At 36.8% G+C, this 19759-nt stretch overlaps 1 protein-coding gene and 1 long non-coding RNA gene across 4 annotated transcripts in view; one reads left to right on the top strand and one right to left on the bottom strand.

Moving 5' to 3' along the window:
• LOC135248031 (uncharacterized) overlaps window positions 1-19759 on the bottom strand; it is a 74132-nt gene that overhangs the window by 53076 nt on the left and 1297 nt on the right. Inside the window, exons 2-3 of one of the 2 annotated variants that reach the window (XR_010328354.1) lie at window positions 18651-18763; window positions 11886-12006 (exon numbers count right to left, since the gene is read on the bottom strand). This is a non-coding gene — a long non-coding RNA (uncharacterized LOC135248031). The remainder of the gene's footprint in view (window positions 1-11885; window positions 12007-18650; window positions 18764-19759) is intronic. The other variant, XR_010328355.1, reaches the window with a different exon arrangement.
• Window positions 12899-19409, top strand: LOC135248022 (adenylate kinase 7-like). 2 transcript variants are annotated; one of them, XM_064322119.1, is made up of 18 exons: window positions 12905-13103; window positions 13700-13885; window positions 14335-14443; window positions 14538-14632; window positions 14798-14908; window positions 15065-15148; window positions 15247-15335; window positions 15437-15527; window positions 15619-15696; window positions 15889-16038; window positions 16521-16649; window positions 17218-17323; window positions 17591-17719; window positions 17799-17864; window positions 18185-18382; window positions 18563-18783; window positions 18975-19133; window positions 19254-19409. In XM_064322119.1, the coding sequence occupies exons 1-18, from the start codon at window positions 13014-13016 to the stop codon at window positions 19287-19289; spliced, it is 2127 nt and encodes a 708-aa protein (XP_064178189.1). In that variant the 5' UTR covers window positions 12905-13013; the 3' UTR covers window positions 19290-19409. The 2 variants fall into 2 exon arrangements, with proteins under 2 accessions (XP_064178199.1, XP_064178189.1); XM_064322129.1 differs by lacking the exons at window positions 18975-19133; window positions 19254-19409 and having other exon boundaries at window positions 12899-13103; window positions 18185-18393; window positions 18563-18697.

Consider the following 19759-nt stretch of genomic DNA (forward strand, 5'->3'; position numbering starts at 1 on the left):
GTGACCTTCAGAAAAATTATTTCTTTTACAGCACATTTCATGTTTTTTTCCAGCAGATTCAAAAGTTAAAATGAAGCTGTGGATTTAAAAAGTACCTAAATGACTATTTTATTTAGTTAATATCTGAATCTTGGTCAGGTTGTCATGTAGGCTGCTTTGTGTTGGTTTATCCATTGGATTTCATTGATTTACTGGCTTTTTACCAGGAATGGTAACATTAGTTGCAATCCACTTATATGCATGACAGTAAATCACTGATAATTTGTGAGGAAATTGCCATCTGTGTTCTTTTAGTCAATCATGAGTATTTCAGAACCTGGATAATTAATCTAATCATGACTAAGGAGGCTTGTTTGGTTGTGGGCACACCTTTAATTTCCATTTTTTAGAGAATTTTAGAGAAGAGAAGAACTCTAAAAACTGAGTAATGGCTGTGCGTAGGACTCACCTTACATGGGGAACAATTTTCAATAAGGTCACATGAATTGGTGTTAACTAATGTAATTATTAACTGTAAATTAACATTGTCACCGCTATAGCCTGATCTATGTACGCCTGTGTGTTTGTAAGGTTATGTCCCCCATTGACAGCTGCCGTGGCAAATGGTTTTCTTCTGCTGTAATGGAAGTTGTTTGGTTACTGATGCTGTGATGACCTTTAGGCAGCTACCGTGTTATATCCTGAAAAGCTCTTGGCACACATGAACATATCCACTGGGCAAAAAACAGCTCTGTATGCATCCTCAGCAGCCCACTACAGGTATATGTTTAATTCAAAGTATTAAGGCCCTTTCCTTTCTGCCGGTTTTATCGACAGTCTGACTAATTATTTTATTTCTTATCTATTTTACAATTTAATATGTCAAATATAAAATTCTATGTCAGTGTTGGTATTGAGCTGAATTGTTGAATTGTTGAGTGCCTCCTTCCTCATTTTAAATTGTAATGATATGCTCAAAATTTTCTCCAAAAATTATAGTAATACGTTAATTCATATACGTCATCAAACGCTTCTAGACTCCAGTGATACCTGTATATATCAATGACAATTTTAAATGTGAAACATTTTATTTTTTCAGCTTCGGTTAGTAAAATGTTGAGTTGAAAATTCTCAGGAATCTGCTGGAGTGTTGTCAAATTTTATCTACATCTAAAAAGTTATGTATGTGGTCACTTTGAACAACTTGCAGATAAAGTATTTCATCCGGGTCTGATATACACACCCACAAAAAGCTTTTCCATACTTGTTGAGTAGCTTTGAACACCATAAGCCTCAATACAAATCCATTAGCAAATTGCTGGTAAGTATATTTTATTCTGTTATTGCTTCCCCATACAATTACAGCTGTATTATCCATTTCATTTTGTGATCCATTAGAACGTACTTCATTATGTGCTTACAACCACTAAAACCATGTTCAAATTTGAAAAAAGTGAAGGTTGAGTCTAAGGCCTGGATTCATTGAGTACCCAGTATGGTTTGTCCTGAATTTTGGATAATTCAAACGTTGACATTTATCATTATTTCTTATCATTGCAGTAAGCTTTAGCTTAGACTGACAAGAATGGCTTTAAGGGATGGCTGTTTTAAAGATATCTAATTAAATGTAATATTCAACATAGAAAAATGATTGATATTGTCATCTTTATTTCAGAAACATAAAATGCAAATAGTATTCCCTTGGATGCATTTTAGTATCAGCAATACCAGGACCCTGAATATTAAAATGTATCAGTATAGTGAATTGTGGTGGTAGCATTTTCTTTAATATTTTTCAATATTTCATGTGCACTAAAACTGGAATACACAATCTGCAACTCACTGCTGATCCTTTGCATTTTTTCATTTTCTTTTCTTCTTTTTTTACAGGGCAATTCATTTCTTTTCAAAGGACTTGAGCTTCGCTTGGGCTTAATGGGCTTGACAAATTACAAACGATCTGTGTTGTCACTTTCATGCTTCGAAGTGCCATTATAACCAATGGGCGAGCATTTGGAACCTACAAAGGAAAACAAAGGAATAAAACAGGCCCGAAAAAAAAAAATCAAAAACTAAGAAAAAGAAACAATATGTGCATGACTTCCCCAAAATGATATTGGGGATTTAAGTAAAAATGGGTAAAAAATCAAGCAGGAGGCAGTCGAGTGCCATATCTGGCTACGAGAGGAGCAGTCGGTGCGTTGGTAAGAGCCATTGCCCAGAATGAAATCCTGGCCATGGAAATAACAGCGAAAGGGCAGGCCCCCCGCGAGGGGGCGTGTGATTAGCCATAGGGTCGCCCAGGGAGGGAGATTTTCAGTCAGCGTGGTCTTCCTGCCTCATCAGGCATTAGTGTTTGCTCTAGTTGGTCAGCCACCAGTGGTCCGCCTGCACCTGGTGCACAAGCGGCTCTGTCGTCTGGCGCAGTGACTGCACGGCCCAGCGGGTGGGGGTGCAGGATGAAATGAGGCGTCTGGTTCGACGTGCTCCACAGAGCGCGTGCGCTTGTCTGCGCTTTTACGAATTTGCAGAGCATGTACGGGTGGGGCAGGCCTGCAATTACAACTGGACATTCTTAATATGAAAAACTGAATAGGCAATACAAATACATTATGAATGTGAGCACAGAATAATAGTAATAATTTACAGGGTATTGTTTTGCCACAATATATGACACATTTATTGGCAAATTCCATGGATTGGGGAAATAAACAGACTCAACTTAGCAACATTTAATGTTATGAGTTTCCATTTCATTATATTATGCTGTTGTACTGTTTCATCCAGTGATATATTCATATTGCTACTGCTGCTGCGCATGTTTTGCCTTTAATATATGTTGTTTATGGAAGCATTACTGCACAAGATAGGAGAGGGTACATTGTGTAACTGTGCAATTATTATCTGTTTATTCTCCTTATTTACTGATGGGAATGGTTAGCCTGTACCTGAAACAAAGACAGCAATGAAATGTGAACCAGGGGAAATGCGGGATGCATTTTCATCCATCACCTGGCTTCCAGACTTCCAGAAAATCCTTTTGATTTTCCTAGTGCCCTGGCCACAGGGCCCATGCAAATGCATTGCTGAATTCTAGCACGGTTACCGGTAGAAATACAGTCAAATAGTTTGGAATGGCACTGATAAGCATTTAGATTATGGCTTTAGGAAAATGGCCATACGGAGCCCATGGCGAATGTGCCGTTTGCGGGAAACAATCTCATCAGGGATCTGAAAAAGCAGAGGATGCCAATAAATGACTGGTGATAGGATGTTAATCCTGCCTGCAGCAAGTGCCACTGAAATGATACCCTCCTCACGATTTAGCTTACCCAGGTATAAGAGTGTAATGAGTTTTATACTGATGAGAAACCTGCGTCTGTTTCTCATACGCAATTTCAAGATGAGAGTATGGCCCTGCATCAAACTTCACACCTTTGTTGATAAGAAAATTATTCATTGTGTTATTTATGGCTTCAGTCAAGCATTGCAGGGAGGTTTATTTCAATACACTGTACCGTGCAGCTCTAACTTCCAAACTCAGGAGGCTGACACCACGTGAAGTGATTTTATCGAAAATAAATCTCACAGTCTGTCCTGAAAAAACATCACGGCCCATACCACATCATTCAGTTTGTGGGCGATATCTTTCGTGCTAAAGAAGATGGATGCATGGATAGCAAATCCAAAAAAATGAAAAAAAAATACATAAGGTCTAGAAAAGTAAATTGAAAAATAAACTCAGAATATAAAGCATACACTGTGCTGCAGGTGAATTGAAAATATATATACTATTAATAGGATGCCATAAGTCTCAGGGTTGCTCATCCTCTGAAGACACTGATCCGGTGTATGAATGTGTTCAGTGGTCCAACTCTGACAAGGCAGTACATAATTGGCCGTAACGTTGCCCAAGGAACGAGGAGTTCACTTGGCAGGATTGCCTGTATCAGACTGTGCATCAAGACTTCCTGTGGTTCATTAGGTGCCTGCAGTCTGCCTGCGCCAGCTGTGTTTGTTGCGCAGTCCTCCTATGCAATGAGTGTGAAGCGCAGTTAGTGGACAACGTTGCACTAAGACCAAGCTACACATACTTTGTGTCCAAAACGGCTTATTTGCCTACTATTGTGTATACTTGTCTTACTAGCTTACTTGCCTACTATTGAGTATACATCTAAATGTGGGCAAAACGGAACCCACAATAGGATATAAACTGGTTAAAATATGAAGACAATGCCATGCTATGGAAGAGGAAACAGTAATGAGTAGGAGTAGTAGTAGCAGGAATGCTAGAATACATATTCTGGACTGAAATGCAGGAATATTAAGTCACACAGGATAGCACCCAGGCCTGTTAAAACACAATTTTAATAATTCTGTTGATGTCACAAAGAAAACAAATGTAATGGTAAAGCTTCATCTCATTTTCTTTCCTTTTGTCTGTTCAAGGAGAACCAAATTTGCTAGAAGTATCCCATTCATTCAGTGCATCTAAATATTTAAAGGGCCATCTTATTAATCTTTCTAATCATGAATTAACCATAAACTATTTAAGATTTGAGGCCCTGTAATGCTAATTATACAGTATTACATACCAAGAATAAATATTTAATTCCAGTGTTTCCCTACAGTCAGTCACACTTCCATGGCTACAATGTTCTTATCCTTTTCTTGTTCGCATGGACACACAATCAAAAAGTTTGTAAACTACATTCAGCCGCTAAAACTGGATTAATAAACTGTCCATTCCATTAAATGCGTACCCTCAATTTTATTAATTAGACCCTAAAATAAAACAAAGTTCTCAATTAAATTCAGTGTGTATAGAATCCCTAAGAGGGCAATTATGAAGTTACACTCATTGTTTTCCCCACAAATACACTTCATAAAATTCATAATTTGTTTAAAAAGGCCTCATCATTCATGCCGTTTCCAAATAATGGCACAGTTTTTTTGCCTTCCAATGAATAAGTTGACCCATTAAAGCAGTTGAATGATTAAATGACCCATTAAATGACACTTACAATTTATCATTTGTACCCTACTATCATTTAATAAATAATAAAAATACCAAAATAAAAATACGGATTTAACGTGGTGGTTCATTTGCACAACAGTATTTACTAACTTGATAACTTACGGGGAATTGGACATTGTAATTATTTACTGTCAGTATTTCAAGAACTGATTAGTTAAATTAATTTAATATATCTTAATATGACGAATTGAGGTTTATTTACAACTTTCCTTATTTGATGTTTAGAACACCAAATCGAGGTATTATGGGTAATTCTGGCCACTTGCATCTAGCTGCTGTGTTAGCATTCATCACAGCCCATATATCTATTATTACTTTAAAAATATATATCTGTAGTTTAGTATCAGGTCTGATGTATTGCCTTTGTGTGAGTTCATGAGTATCAGATCTTTCAAAGATTGTTTGTACAAGGAAAATAAAGTAACTACATAGTACACATTATAGTAGTACGTGTCAATGAATGAATGGATATATAGTTATCTCCAAATAAAAATGTATTATTTAGGAACACCATGCTATTAACTATATATATTGCAATACAGTAACATCAATTTCTTCCATAGCCATTGCCCTCACATAATTCACCATCCATATTTATTAATTTGGTGGTGATATCAGTAGACGCTAAACAACACTATAACTTTAAAATGTAAAAATAAAAAAAGACTAAGGGAAAATGCTTTAGTTTTGCATTTGGAAAGGGAGCAACTGGTCATAAAATATTATGATCTTGATGTCTGAAAGACTACAAAAACATGTAAAAAATAGCATGGGGTGCTGTGCTGTCCATTCCTGGACCTGCTGAGATCAGTGTGGAGCGAAATGGTGGGTAACTGCCTGAGTTTGACAACTTAGCAACTGACATCCTTGTGGTTTCTATGCATTCAATAGATCTATTATTTTTTATTTATTTATTTTAATGTCGGCATAACACAAAGTGCAGGACAAAAGTACTTTTTGAAACATCACTGAAATAACAGAATAAGCATGGCCAAATAATCTGAGCATTCAAATATCTGGTACCGTATGATCAGAAGTCAATCAATGTTTCTTTAACTTAAATCAATGCATGTGCTAGTATCATTCATTCATTCATTAATTCAATCATTCAATCATTCATTCATCCATTCATTCATTCATTCATTCATTCATTCATGCATACATACATTCATACATTCAGTCATTCATTTTTGTTTTCCAAGTTCACAGTTTGCTATGTTTCTAAGTGATCTGAATTGTATTAACCTTTGGATTCCCACAATTAAATATATAATTGTGGGGGGGAAAAAATTCTTCAGCTGCTTCAAAACCAGACCAGACAGAAATCTGAGATTTGTGTGATGCATGAAGATTGAGTAATCTTGGGGAAAGGTTCATGAAACACACGCGTCGTGGGGCACTCCATTATGTTGTTTAACTTAAAGTCTACTGAGCAGTGTCATGTTTCTCATGACACCGACCTGATTCAATTTCAGAATTTCAGGCCTCCCTTTGTCCCGTTTCTAAACAAAGTGCTAAAGGTTACAGGCACATTCAAGTGCTTCGTGAAATGTACACAATTCATCTGATGTCCCTCTGGTGAAGACACCTGGGGCATGCAGGTATTCTGTCAGAAAACTCTTGAGAAGTCAGTACCATCATTGTGTTACAAACATGCCCTTCAAAGAATGCCAGTAATATGAAAAATTCCATTCATAACCCATTCCTCACCGTGTTTGACACAAAAGAAAATCTCTCTCAAAGTACATGTTCTGATTAAGAGCTCTTGCATTCCATGTGCGAGGGTAAGATTCATTGTATACAGTACAAATCAAAAAAGGTGAGAAGAGTTTGTGTTCACATAGACATCGTACGTGGCAGTGGCCTTTTTGGTGTCCCATGCGATTCATTTCCTTCACCTCAGTTTTCTGTGATTCCCGTATTTGTGGATGGATTTAATATAGATACAAATTAAGTTTACAATTGCTTCTTTTTATCAAAGGTAACTTTAGGATTGTTTCACTTAATATGCTACATGATATACAGTATACAGCATGATAGTCTATTTACAAGCAGAGAAGCATATCAGTCCAAGGAGCGATGATGGTAATCAGATCAACACCACTAATGAAAAAGCATTATTAAAAATAAAAAAATAAAAACATTGCGGGCAAATGCTAGGGACGGCAATCATTTCTGTAGCAGAACAGTTTCATTTTGTATCTCCTGCAACTCTGATCTATCGCAGTCAAGACGAATCACCTTTTCACCTTCCTGCACCCACTTCCCACCACTCTGAAACTAACACTTATACACTCAGTAGGTATGTGTGCACTCTCACGTCTGCTGGAAGGAGCAGAGGTTTCATTCCTGGACTGGAAGTGGTCTGATCGGGACAGAATAAACAGTGTTTACATGGAGAGCAGACATGTTTAATAAAAGCGTGTCCCATTGTGCATTCCGTGGCAGCGAGGGTGGAATCGCAGGCCCCCTTCCCTGAACACCCAGGCAACGGGGAAACTGTCTCTCAGATCCGCTCTTATTGCATTCACATGCAGCGCATGCCCTCCCCTAAGTCTTCCGCCAACTAGATTCAAAGACTGAGCATGAGCAGGATTATTATGTCTTGGTGGCATCAAAACGCAGATAGGAGGATATAACGAGAGAAAAGAACCCGTTAGAGTGCAGAGGGGAAAACAATGAGAACAAAGTTGTGGAGGACCAAAAGAGTTAAAGTCAAACTTTTTCATTTCTCTCCTCTCGCTCCTGCTGTGTAAATCACCCAGATCGCATGCATGCGCATACTCTCAGAATTAATCAAATTGGATATCATAGGTGACTAATTGCGAACAAAGAGAATTATGATTATGAGAACTATTTCAACAGAAATAACAAGTGAATCTTTATTGAATTCCCTTATCATCATCATGACTTTTTAAAGTACTTTGAAAGAAGTCAAAGAAAGGATTGTTCCTCATGGAAAAAGAAACATTTTTGAAAATGTACAATAAGTCTTAACTGCCTTAAGTAGAATTAACAGGTGTAACTGACAGACCCTGAAGCCATAAAAGCACTTTCAAATCCACTGTTAAGCTCTTTCTATGATTAGGAATAAGTGGGGAGGCTATTTTATCTGAGTGCCTCTTGAGATCATGATAGAATGGGCTTCAAAATGGAGCACGAATTTTCAAAGAAAACTGCGGCATCTATTTGGCATACGACACCGAAAGCAAATGGTAACAAAAATACTTTAGACCGCAAAATATTTATAGAGAGCATTCAAATTCCTGAACAGTGTTTATGCCTTTTGTATTATGCACATAGAGCCACAAAAAAGGATCAAGTTATTGAAACATTTACAAAAGGGAACAAATGCCAATTCCTAACCTCAAGCTAGCCTTTAGCTAGCCTTTAACTTTAACTTTTAAGTTTATGAAATGACTTAACAAAAGCATGAAGAAATGGTCCGTTTAAAATGCTCAGCAACTGCATATTTCACTTTGGTACAATTTTACATGTGCATAGATTTAATCATAAATAGTATGTGTTCTAATAAATGTCCTATATTCATAGCGTCCTTGATAAAGGAAGAAAAATACTTTTCATTATCTGTGTGCATTTGGTCAATATCGAAGGTTGGGAAGATACACTGAGCACTGCTAGGTGCAGTTAATGTTTTTGTACCGATATTAGTAGCTCAGGATCAATAAAACAGTATTTTCCTGACAATGTTCTTAAGAGTGAACACATACTGGTTCTCTACAAACACTGATAAATGAGAGATTCCAGAGCCAAATTTTATCTGAGTAAAAGGCCCAGAAAATGAGTATGGAACCAAAAGCTGAATCCACAAGTGATCACTTCTTCTAACTATTCAAAGTAAATACTCTGCCAACCATGCTGTTGTTCACTGGTAAAATTATTCATTTTGGTGTGGATTGAATTCATTTTCTGGGATACTCTTCTAACCTTGTGCTGATACATTTCATGCAACATGCACATGCATATATTAAACATTCTTTAATCCAATGCTATTTTGTGGCATATGGCATATTGACTGTATTGTCTTAAGAGTACTTCAGTTCATCTTTACTGAAAAGTTAGAGTTCACACAACAAACATCAGTGTACCTTTCCAAATAGAAAACAACACCAGATACGCACTCAAAGGCTACAGTATGTGTTTTTTGTTTCCAATTTCATGTGCATCGCCTTAGTTTGCAGTTAACCTCTGCAGATGCACAATGCCAGTAGACACACCGAAACAGGCATATTTCCACATCAAATACTCATGTCTTTGAAATGTCATCTGGGTGGTTTTATAGCCCATATAAGACACGTTTTCATTTCAGCGTCACGCTACCCTGTACTACGACCTTCACCTCAAACGATCTATTGTATGTACACACATATATAAAGCCCCAAAAAAATGCATGGATGTTTATGGTCTGTAGGCCTTGAAAGAGGGAAGCAATTTCCAGAGTGTCTTTCTTACAAGCAAGAGTTAGAAAAATACATTTGGTGTTGAATTAATCATTTTTGTTTTCACCACTGGAGCAGATATAACCATGGTGGTAGCATGGAAAGCCCACGAGCATTCTGGAATAAGTAGCATCTTACCATGTCTTGGAGCATTATACTGTTCAAGTCATAAATTTACTGAATACTTGCATTTTAGATGGGAAGATAATGAATTAATATGTACAAAGAAAAGCCGTGAGCAAATTGTTTAATGAATAGAAAAAGTACACACGCTTTCATTTTGCAAATGCAGCTACCTATAGCATGGATGCATCCTACTGCTAGTGTCTATTTTATTCTCCAAGATTCCAACGGAATTATAATCATTAATGTACATGAATGGAATACTCAAAAACAAATTGTCTGACAATTCTGTAAAGTAGCTTTTCTAAATATGTTTTCCAGCAGTCAAACCATACATTTTTTCTTTTGTATGCATTTGTTTAGAACCACATTATGACTGACCAATACACACAGCACATTTAGGTGCGAACTGGGCTTCTTGAAAGTCTGATTTGAATGGCAAGACAGCTTGTTTTATTTGTTCAGTAATTTATCCTCACCCAATGGTTGACAATTATGTTGGATTTTATAAGCTCTGTAATTTACATCCTCATCTTGTTCTTGGCAGTTCAGAAGAGGATGCTTCAAATCTTAAATCTTTAAGGCTGGAAACTGTTGTAATCAATGTCAGGCAACAGACCAACATGCCATCAAAAAATTCCTTCCAAGAATCCACTGCGCCTCAATATGTTATAGTTTAAATATGCATACACATGATATATGCATGAGTATGCAAAAATTTCTGTTATGCATAAAATCAAACAATATTTTACAGTGTGTGACATTACTGGACGATAGATTTACAAAATAGGATAGAACATTAACTGTCACTATGGCACCCTTAAGTTTCATATATAGATATCACAATATATAGGAATTGCACTTTCGGTTGTCATAATGTAGGTTCATGCAATACTGACCTTAATCAACCATTCAAAGGAAGTGTAGATCAACACAGTTAGGACTTCACAGACCATAGACCAGAATAAATTACCATGGAAACAATTCAGATGACATATATAAAGGTATGCAATTGAATATACAAGCCAGATAGTTAAGAAAAAAAAGACTCAATTTAAAAACAAACATTCTCAAGAAGAGCTCAATGGTTTGAAAGCACAGATTTGCTAGAACAACACTGACATCTAGTGGTAATTGTGTAGCATAACACAAATATCAACTGAAATAATCAGATAAAAAAGGTTACATACTTGCACGCTTACTTACTGACTGACTTATTCACTTACTGTGAACAATTATGTCAATAAAGACCATCATTTTTCCCCAACAAATATAGAACAATTACAACGGATGGCAAGGATCAGAAAATAAAATCTAACACTGCTAAACTGCACAAATAAGCAACAAAGTGCACCGCACACAATCGTCTCTTCAGAACTTCTAACACCATAATAGAACTGAACTGAAACAACACACATTTCACACAACACTCAAGACCACAACTTGTGTCCAGTGCACCCTGATTGGAGAATTGCTTCAGTATTACCACTGATGAACTAGCCAAACATTAGTGGAACATAAAGGAAGTGAACTCTGATACACTATGGCATTGCTTAAGAGTGCCTTTATATCATTGGCTATTTACAGCACAAATGTGCTTGTGAAATTAAAAGGTGTGATTTGTGCAGCACTCATGGCAGTCCAGGTTCACTGAACTTGCTATTTGCCTGTTTACAATTGCCAAGTGCAAATTAAGGGTCCATTAACAAAATTAAAATAAAATAAAAAAATATTAGATTTTGATTTTCTGTTAAAGATGTTCAGCATTGATGTATGGTGCTCTTGTCCCAGTCCTATTAAATATAGTGTAACTTGTAGATTGCACAACAGAATACTTGAGCAATTGGTGAAAAATATTTTTTGGAGTGAATTTCAGAGCAAATTTATCTTGAAAGAAACTATATTGTCTTCTGTTAATATATAGTATTGCTTGACAAGCCTTGTTGCAGGCAAGCAACATGAGCCATTATACAAACACTGACATGCATATGATATATAATGTCTATTTTGACAGGCAGACTATATGTACAGACATGAATGCAGTTTGACTGATTTTTAATTCCATAGATCCCATAGTTGCCCTGTGACAGATTGCTGACCTGTCCAGGGCATATTCCTGCCTCTCGCCTAATGCACACTGGGATAGGCTCCAGCACTCCCCGTGACCCTGACCAGGATAAGTGGGTATAGATAATGGATGGATGGATAGATCCCATAGTGCAGTGTATATTTTTTCTCTTCACACAATTGTGCAAAGTAGCTTTTTATATGGGTTTTTGACTCACCCCATTGTGGTAATGAATGAATGAAAGTAGCTTGTCTCCTGCTGAGCAGTTCAGGCTTCCCCTGCTCTCTGTTCCAATTACCTGCCTCTCTCCATCAATCTGCCCATCACTGTTACACAACCTGAGGGAAACAATGAAAGCATTTTTTATCTGTACAGCAAAACAAAATCTGAGATAGTCTTGTGATATAAGCTGTCATACAGGACCAACTGATTAGCACAGACGCATGTATACATGCATGTATAAATACATACATACAGACGGGTGACAAATTAAAGGAAAAAACAACATAAAGTGTCTTAGTAAGGTGTTGGGCCACAACGAGCCACCAGAACAGCTTCAGTGCACCTTAGTATAGATTCTACAAGTCTCTGGAACTCTAGCGGAGGGATGGGACATGTTTTGATAATAGTGTGGAGAGTGCTGTCTAACATATTGGTCCAAAATCTCCCACAGGTGTTCAGTTGGGTTGAGATCTGGTGACTGCGAAGGCTACAGCATTTGATTCTCATTATTTTCATACTTATCAAATCATTCAGTGACCCCCTCATGCCCTGTGGATGGGGGCATTGTCATCCTGGAGGAGACCACTCCCATTAGGAATGCTCAAATATGTTTTTGTAATTAAGAGTTTATACACTGCAACCCTACTATAATATCTCTCTTTATGTAGTTGTCAACAGACTGTTCTTGTTGACGCAGTCTGATCACGTCCTGCATTGAGATTCTCAGTCACCTGAAAAGAGTTGCTCTACTGGTTTTCCTTACATGTCGCACTAATGCACGAGCATTACGGTCATTGAATGTACATTTCTGACAAAAATTTCCGACCCTATTGACTGATGTCTTTCCTATAGATCTGAATGCAGATGTCACTTTAACTTTAACTGTTGAAACACAACATGCACAACAGAGGCTGCTTCCCATGACTTCACGGTCGGGCCCCTCCTACCCTCTCCAGTTCCTATAAATGTGTAAATGATGTGGATAGTCTGTGTCACTGTTTGCGTCGACTGAATTATCCACTCCCTGCATTTTGAAAATCGGTGAGGCCCTGAATCAACAAGAACGCGTCTGTTCGCCTAGCAACGACAAAAACACTGGTATCGACCCTTTGGTTTCGGCAGAATGGCAGACGAGGATGAAGCAAGCAGCCACCAGACAAAGAGGGTTTTTATCAATCGCATCGACTCATATTCATCAAAATGCATTGCAAAGGCATGTCAGTTCGTGCACTTGTTTTCCCTCAAACATCTGCCTATCTCGCTGAATCTTTTAAATCCCATACATTGATCTGCTATGATGTCAGGCCAGTTTGTTTGTCACGTTTACCTGAGTTCCGCCGAGTTTTCCTGACTAGTAACTGGAAATTCGCGTAACAATGCATGTACTGTATGTATGCTATGTACCCTATTCAACCTGGAGTTTAGACAACTTTTCCTTGCTGTTAGTAACTTGGAATGCGGCGTGTACCTCGAACGCCCGCTGCTGCAGTTGAAATTAAATATAAAAAAATAAAACAATACAAAATAAAAAGTGCTACATTAGGTAGTACTTAACCCAATTTACCTACATTTATCGGTAATCAAATTCGAATTGCCGACTGGTGACGAACCGAGTTGACTGCATAGGGCAGAACACCTATGCGTAGCTGACCTGTTAAAATTTTTCTGCATCATATCATGTAATTAAAAAGCAAAGATTACTTGTTAGTATACAGACTTTGTGTGTAGGCCTATGTAACCATTTTTATTATGTATTTGAATTATTTCATGGCATTCATATTTAAATTGTTCTTTTTTCATACACTGCAGTTTTTGTCTACCTGTACTGTTGGAGCATCACTGGAGGAAGCTAGGGATGCTGAGATGGAAGAGGAAGAGGATAGTCTGTCTAAAGAACAGAAGTCAAAAGTAGAGAAAGGGACTTTTGAAATTGTTGGAACCGTTTCAAGCAAAGATGAGAAGAAAAATTTCAGTTTTGCAACTGAAGAGTATTATGTGAGTAAGGGCTCTTGGAACACTTCCACACCAAGTTTCCTTGATGTGATTTGAACCCATGCACATTTTAAATTATAGGAACTTTTGTTTACTTTATTTCATAAAAGAAGAATGAGGTTGCAAATTCAAAGCAGTCCAATTATTACTGTTGGAGTATGGGTATTGATACTTTGGTTAATCAATAAAATAGTTGTCTATCTGTGGAAATGTCCTTTTGGAAATTTATAAAACAATATATAAGAATTTATAAAAATAAATACTGTAGTCTACTTCTGGAGATCTCACCTCCCTAGTTGGTTCTCAGATTGTTCTGGTATGCATAGCATTGGACATATATACTTAATTGAACTGGAAAATGGAGGTAAACTGAATATAGGGAATGTTGGAGAAATATATTAGGACTAGCATCTTGGTCTAACACTGGTTACAATAACTGCCCTGTTTTGCAGTCGATGAACCGGGAAGAACTTCTCCTGAGGCTGATGAAATGTGATATTATTATTTACAATATCACTGAAAACACTGACCAGATAGATGAGGCATCTTGGGCAATTTCAGGTAATTACTACTTCTAAGTCATCATATACTATGATCTTGTAATAGCAATGACTACCGTTGACCATAAAGTGTCGCTCTTGTTACTTCATTTCAGCGCTACATGCAGACTTGGACAATTTTAATGACCCAAAGATGTTCATCTTGATATCAACTGTGATGACCTGGGGCATGAGCAAGCCCATTGATCCAGTGAGTATGTTGTTCATTTGTGGTCTGTTCAGTTTTGAGTCCATTGTGAAATTCAATGGCACTTGTGCCGTGAAATTAAACTGTAGTGTTGCTCCATGCTATACTAGATAAACATGATTCTGTAATTAATTGAATTTGCTGAACTTGCTTTTTTCTTAACCTTAGGATCAGCCTGAGATTCCTTTCACTGAAGAAGACTACCGAAGAAGGCGACCTCATCCCAATTTTAAAGACCATATCAGTGTGGAGAAACTTGTTGTTAAAATGGGAAAGACAGTATGTGCACCCACAAGAATACTATAACTGATAACTGACATTTTACAGTTACTGCATGAGCATCACACACTCTCAGGATCTGATATAGGAATTTAGCTTTTATTTTCACCCTACTTGTACCGTAGGCATTCACTAAGTAACATTTTTATTTTTCAGAACAAGTACAAGTTTTCTACTTATGTTGTGGCCTCAGGGCTTCAGTATGGCATGGGAGAGAACATTTTTCACTTCTTTTTCAAGGTAATTAATGTATAAGATTTATTCTTGTTGTTGGGCTTTGATATTCTGGGATCATGCTGTTGTTTTACATTTGATCACATTTTTCTCCTTTCCTCTAGACTTCATGGATGGGGGAGGTTTCAGAAATTCCTGTCTTTGGACCAGGGAGCAATATCATTCCTACTATTCATGTCAATGACTTGGCCAGGTTTATTGTTATATTGATTTGACTCATTGGCTTTTTAGTGTTACAGCTTGTATATTCTTTTAAATGTATAATTATCACATGTTTCTCTGCTTGTTTTGAAGTGTGATACAGAATATTGTTGACTTCAAGCCAAATACACATTACTTAGTTGCTGTGGATGATTCCAAGAATACATTAGAAGACATTGTGAAAGTGAGTTGTCACAATTTTAACTAACTAATATTATTATTATTATTATTATTCAACAACAATGATAAATATTATTGTTGTTTTTCCTTTTAAGGTTATAAGCCAAGTTCTAGGTCCAGGAAAAATCCAGAATGTCACAAAGGAAGATGCATTCCTCACAAAGGATTTAACAGTATGTTCTGCATAAGGCAGCCTTACAATACTAGACCACTGAGAGCATTCCAATAGTCTATAAGTGTATGTGCTCATGTCATACAGTACTTACTTCACCAGGCTGTTTTCAAGTTTAATAATTTTTATTGACATGTTCTTTGAGTTTTTAGACTACAAACATTAACATGAGAAACAACTGTGCTTTTTATAGCAAAGAGACATTGATTCTCTCTTTGTAAATCTGCGGATGGAAGCTATTGTTCTGAAGGAGAGCCTGAATGTCCACTGGGTGTGTGAATCTGGAATTGTTGAAAACATCAATCATGTTGTGGAGGAATACAGACAAACCAGGGGGCTACTGGTAAGAGAGCAGCTGTAGTAGTTGGCAACTGCTGGTTATAGCTACAAATATACTGTAGCTATTCAACACTAAGCCTGTTATAGAGGTTAAACCGTAAATCAAGAATTTCAGCTGCTTTCCTGGACTTGCTGTATCCTATAGTTAAGATCATAAATGACAGTCATTGCAATTATTGTTAACATAAGTGTAATTCCAAGCATAAAATGAAAAGGTTGTTTTTTATCTCTCTGCAATCACCTCTAATCGTTTTCAGTTGCTAGGATGGGATTACAATTGCTCCACTCTTGAGTCAGAGGTTCAAATCCAAAAGCCAAACTCGTTTTTCTTAACAGTGCATTAAAAAAATTATCTCAGAATATATGTAAATATTATAACCCAGATTACACGTGTTTTTATCCAATCATGTAACGTATATAGTTTGCAGATGTATGTGATATATATATATATATATATATATATATATGTAAATTTGTGTCTTCCAGCCAATCCGCATCTGTATCCTGGGCCCTCCTGCTGCTGGGAAGAGTACAGTGGCAGAGAAGATCTGCAAACATTACAAACTGCATCACATCAAAGTCAAAGATGCCATCACTGAATGTATTGCACACCTGGTCAGTCTTGAAGTTTTGCATGTGAACCAGAAGCGTAATTTGATGGGGTGCCGTGGGTGCATTGTTTAATGAATTTTGACAAATAACACTGTATCATTTGCTTAGAAAAAGAAAAACATATTTTTAAATAAGTGTTGACTTTTTAATGTATTTTATCTTTAAAATGGACTTGCGTTTCCTTTGCTTCATTCTAAGCGTGTTGCTCGATTTCTCATCATGCCTCACGCCCATATGTGCAGTACGACAGACTAGCGCTTCCCCTGAACGAAAGCTGATATGCTGGCACATATCTCACAGGAAAATTACATTTTCACAGCCAAATTTAAAATAATAATATTGGGAATGTTTTTTGGACGTACATTTTCAATGTGAGCTGAAAAGTTGCTGTGCTTTGCCATGAGAATCATCTTACTTTTGTTGTCACAATTTCTCTTTAATTCTATAAATCCTCTAAATGTCTCTAACTTAAAGCTGAAGTTATCCTTTAAACAAAAATGGTTCAAAGCAGTTAAGCAGAGTGAGCATGAATCTTCTTTGGTCATGTTTCAAATGACTGCTTGAATCACAGGAGACACTGAATCAGTTGGAAGATGAGGAACATGAGAATGATGAGATGGCCGGGGGTTCACTAGAATTCCTTGAAGGTCTAAAGGAGAACATGGATCAGAATGGAGGTGACTGATCTACAGACATCAATATGGAAATAGCCATTAGCCTATTCATGACTCATTGGCTTAGTCCAAAGAATAGCAAGAAAAAATTTATCTTTAGATTTGTATTTTTGTTTAATATTCTTTGTCATTTCATGTTTTAAAAGCTATATCATTGTTAGCATGCTAATGATGAATTTGAATATCTTAGCCTTAGCAAACTGACTCACATCGACAATGACATATATTAAATAGATTTAGTGTAATATTGTTAATTATTTGTTCTTTCAGGACGACTCGATGACCAATTTCTTATTCGAATCATGAGAGACAAACTGAATTCAACCCCCTGCAGAAATCAAGGATTTGTTCTGGATGGTTTTCCTAAAACATATGATCAAGCCAAGGAGCTATTCAGTGGTATTTAAATAAACATATACATTCAGTATGTAAAGGCTATATATTTCCTTCCATATCTAATTTTCTGTTTTGTATTTAGCCGATGAGGATGAACCAGAAGATACACGGTCTAGAGGACCCCCTTTCAACAGAAAAATCATCCCAGGTCTGGCTGCCATTAAACAACCTTTTTCTGTGTGTGAAATGTTTCAGTATATAAATGCATATATACATACATGCACAATGTATACATGCATGTTAATGTGATGTTTATGTTTATGTGTGGGTGTGTTTGTGTGTGTACAGGTATGTAATTAAACCACACAAGTTTGGTAACTACAGTGAACTGCAACATATTTGACAAAAAATATATAGACAATATAAACTGATTGATTGAGGGAAAAAGTAGTGCCTTTTCTCACTACTTTCACTGACCATGGTGCTGTAATTGTGTGCTGTGCTTAATAATAATATTTTTTGTTACAGAGTACATTTTGTCTCTGAATGCCACTGATGAATTTTTGAAGACCCGTGTGCTCAATCTGCCAGAGATTGCAGTTGAGGGAACTCACTACACACAGGACCAATTTCCCCGAAAGCTGGCAAACTTCAGAGAAAGCAACGTTGAAGATGAAACAGTGCTCAACTATTTTGATGAGCTGGAGATTCATTTGGAGCACATTGGTAGTACAGGAGTTCAGTATCCAGACTTTCTGTGAGGGAATGGGTGCTTGACCTTTTGCCCGAAACCAAATTTACTAATTATTTTTGTACTTTAACATTAGTAGGTGGACACAACCCATTTTGAGAAACTAAGTTAAAGTAGTAGTAGCATTTTGATGTGGACACTGTTGTTTCTTTCAGACATTACCAGCAGTGATGACTTGGAGTACTTGGTTGTGATGGAGAAAATCATCAATATTCTGGGGGCTGCAAGAAACTACGGACTCACCCTAGAGGAGCTGGAAGAGGAGGAGCGAAGAATTGCAGAGGAGAGGCTGAAGCAGCTGGCAGCCAAAAAGGCTGAAATTGAGAGAAAAGAAGAAGAGGAGGCAGCCAGCAGGACTGCACGATGGGAGGAATGGGTAAGCTTAGGGCTGTGTATATGTGATTCTACTACTGTGGGATTCTACAAAACAAATGTATATTTTCAGAAATAATCATTTTGATGCCTATATGCTAAGAATCCACTGCATTAACACATTGTTATTTTAAGTGAGTTGTACGTACTTGTGTCATGTTTGCTTGAATGTGTAATGCTGTATGTGCTCTGTAGAGCAAGCGTACGGAGGAGGTTCAGAAGGTGGAGCAGGAGTTGCTGGAAGCCCAGACTGCTCCTTTGCGGAGTTATCTAATGAACAATGTCATGCCAACCCTCACCCAAGGACTGATAGAGTGCTGCAAAGCTAAACCAGATGATCCTGTTGATTTCCTGGTACTTTAATAATAATAATAATAATAATAATAATAATAATGAATTATTTCAGTTTAAGGTGAGTATAAGTAATCAAATTATTTGTCTAATCCTTGCTGAATTATTTCTTTCTTTTTTCAGGCAGAATATCTGTTCAAAAACAACCCTCAAGTGTGAAGTGTCAGCTCTTCAGTACAACAACAAATTACATATAGATTACATATACTTTATGACAGTTTATGTGTGTGACATGACGTTAACATTAACAGTCTTGCCATTAAAAACTATGGTATAAGATGCTCTTCATGTATTCATCAACAGAAAACATTTAGGAATGTGGAATGTTCTTAGAGGTTAATGGCTCCCATTCCAAAAAAAAAAATAATAATAATAATAATAATAATAATATAAGCATTGCAGCAGTTGTCCCTCAAGACAATGGCATGGGATAAATAGTTTTAGATACCTCAAACTTCTAAAATCTTTCAAATATATTTGTTTTTTGAATCAGTATTTGAATATTAAAACATTGTTTGCTTAAGCTGACCATATATATTTGAATACTTGGATTGGAACAATTTGAAAAGGGTGGTTCACAAATAAATGTTCAAAGCCACAACCATTTTTGGCCGAGATCTGCTCTGTAA

The sequence above is a fragment of the Anguilla rostrata genome, chromosome 1, assembly GCF_018555375.3.
Source record: "Anguilla rostrata isolate EN2019 chromosome 1, ASM1855537v3, whole genome shotgun sequence".
Classification (NCBI taxonomy): domain Eukaryota; kingdom Metazoa; phylum Chordata; class Actinopteri; order Anguilliformes; family Anguillidae; genus Anguilla; species Anguilla rostrata.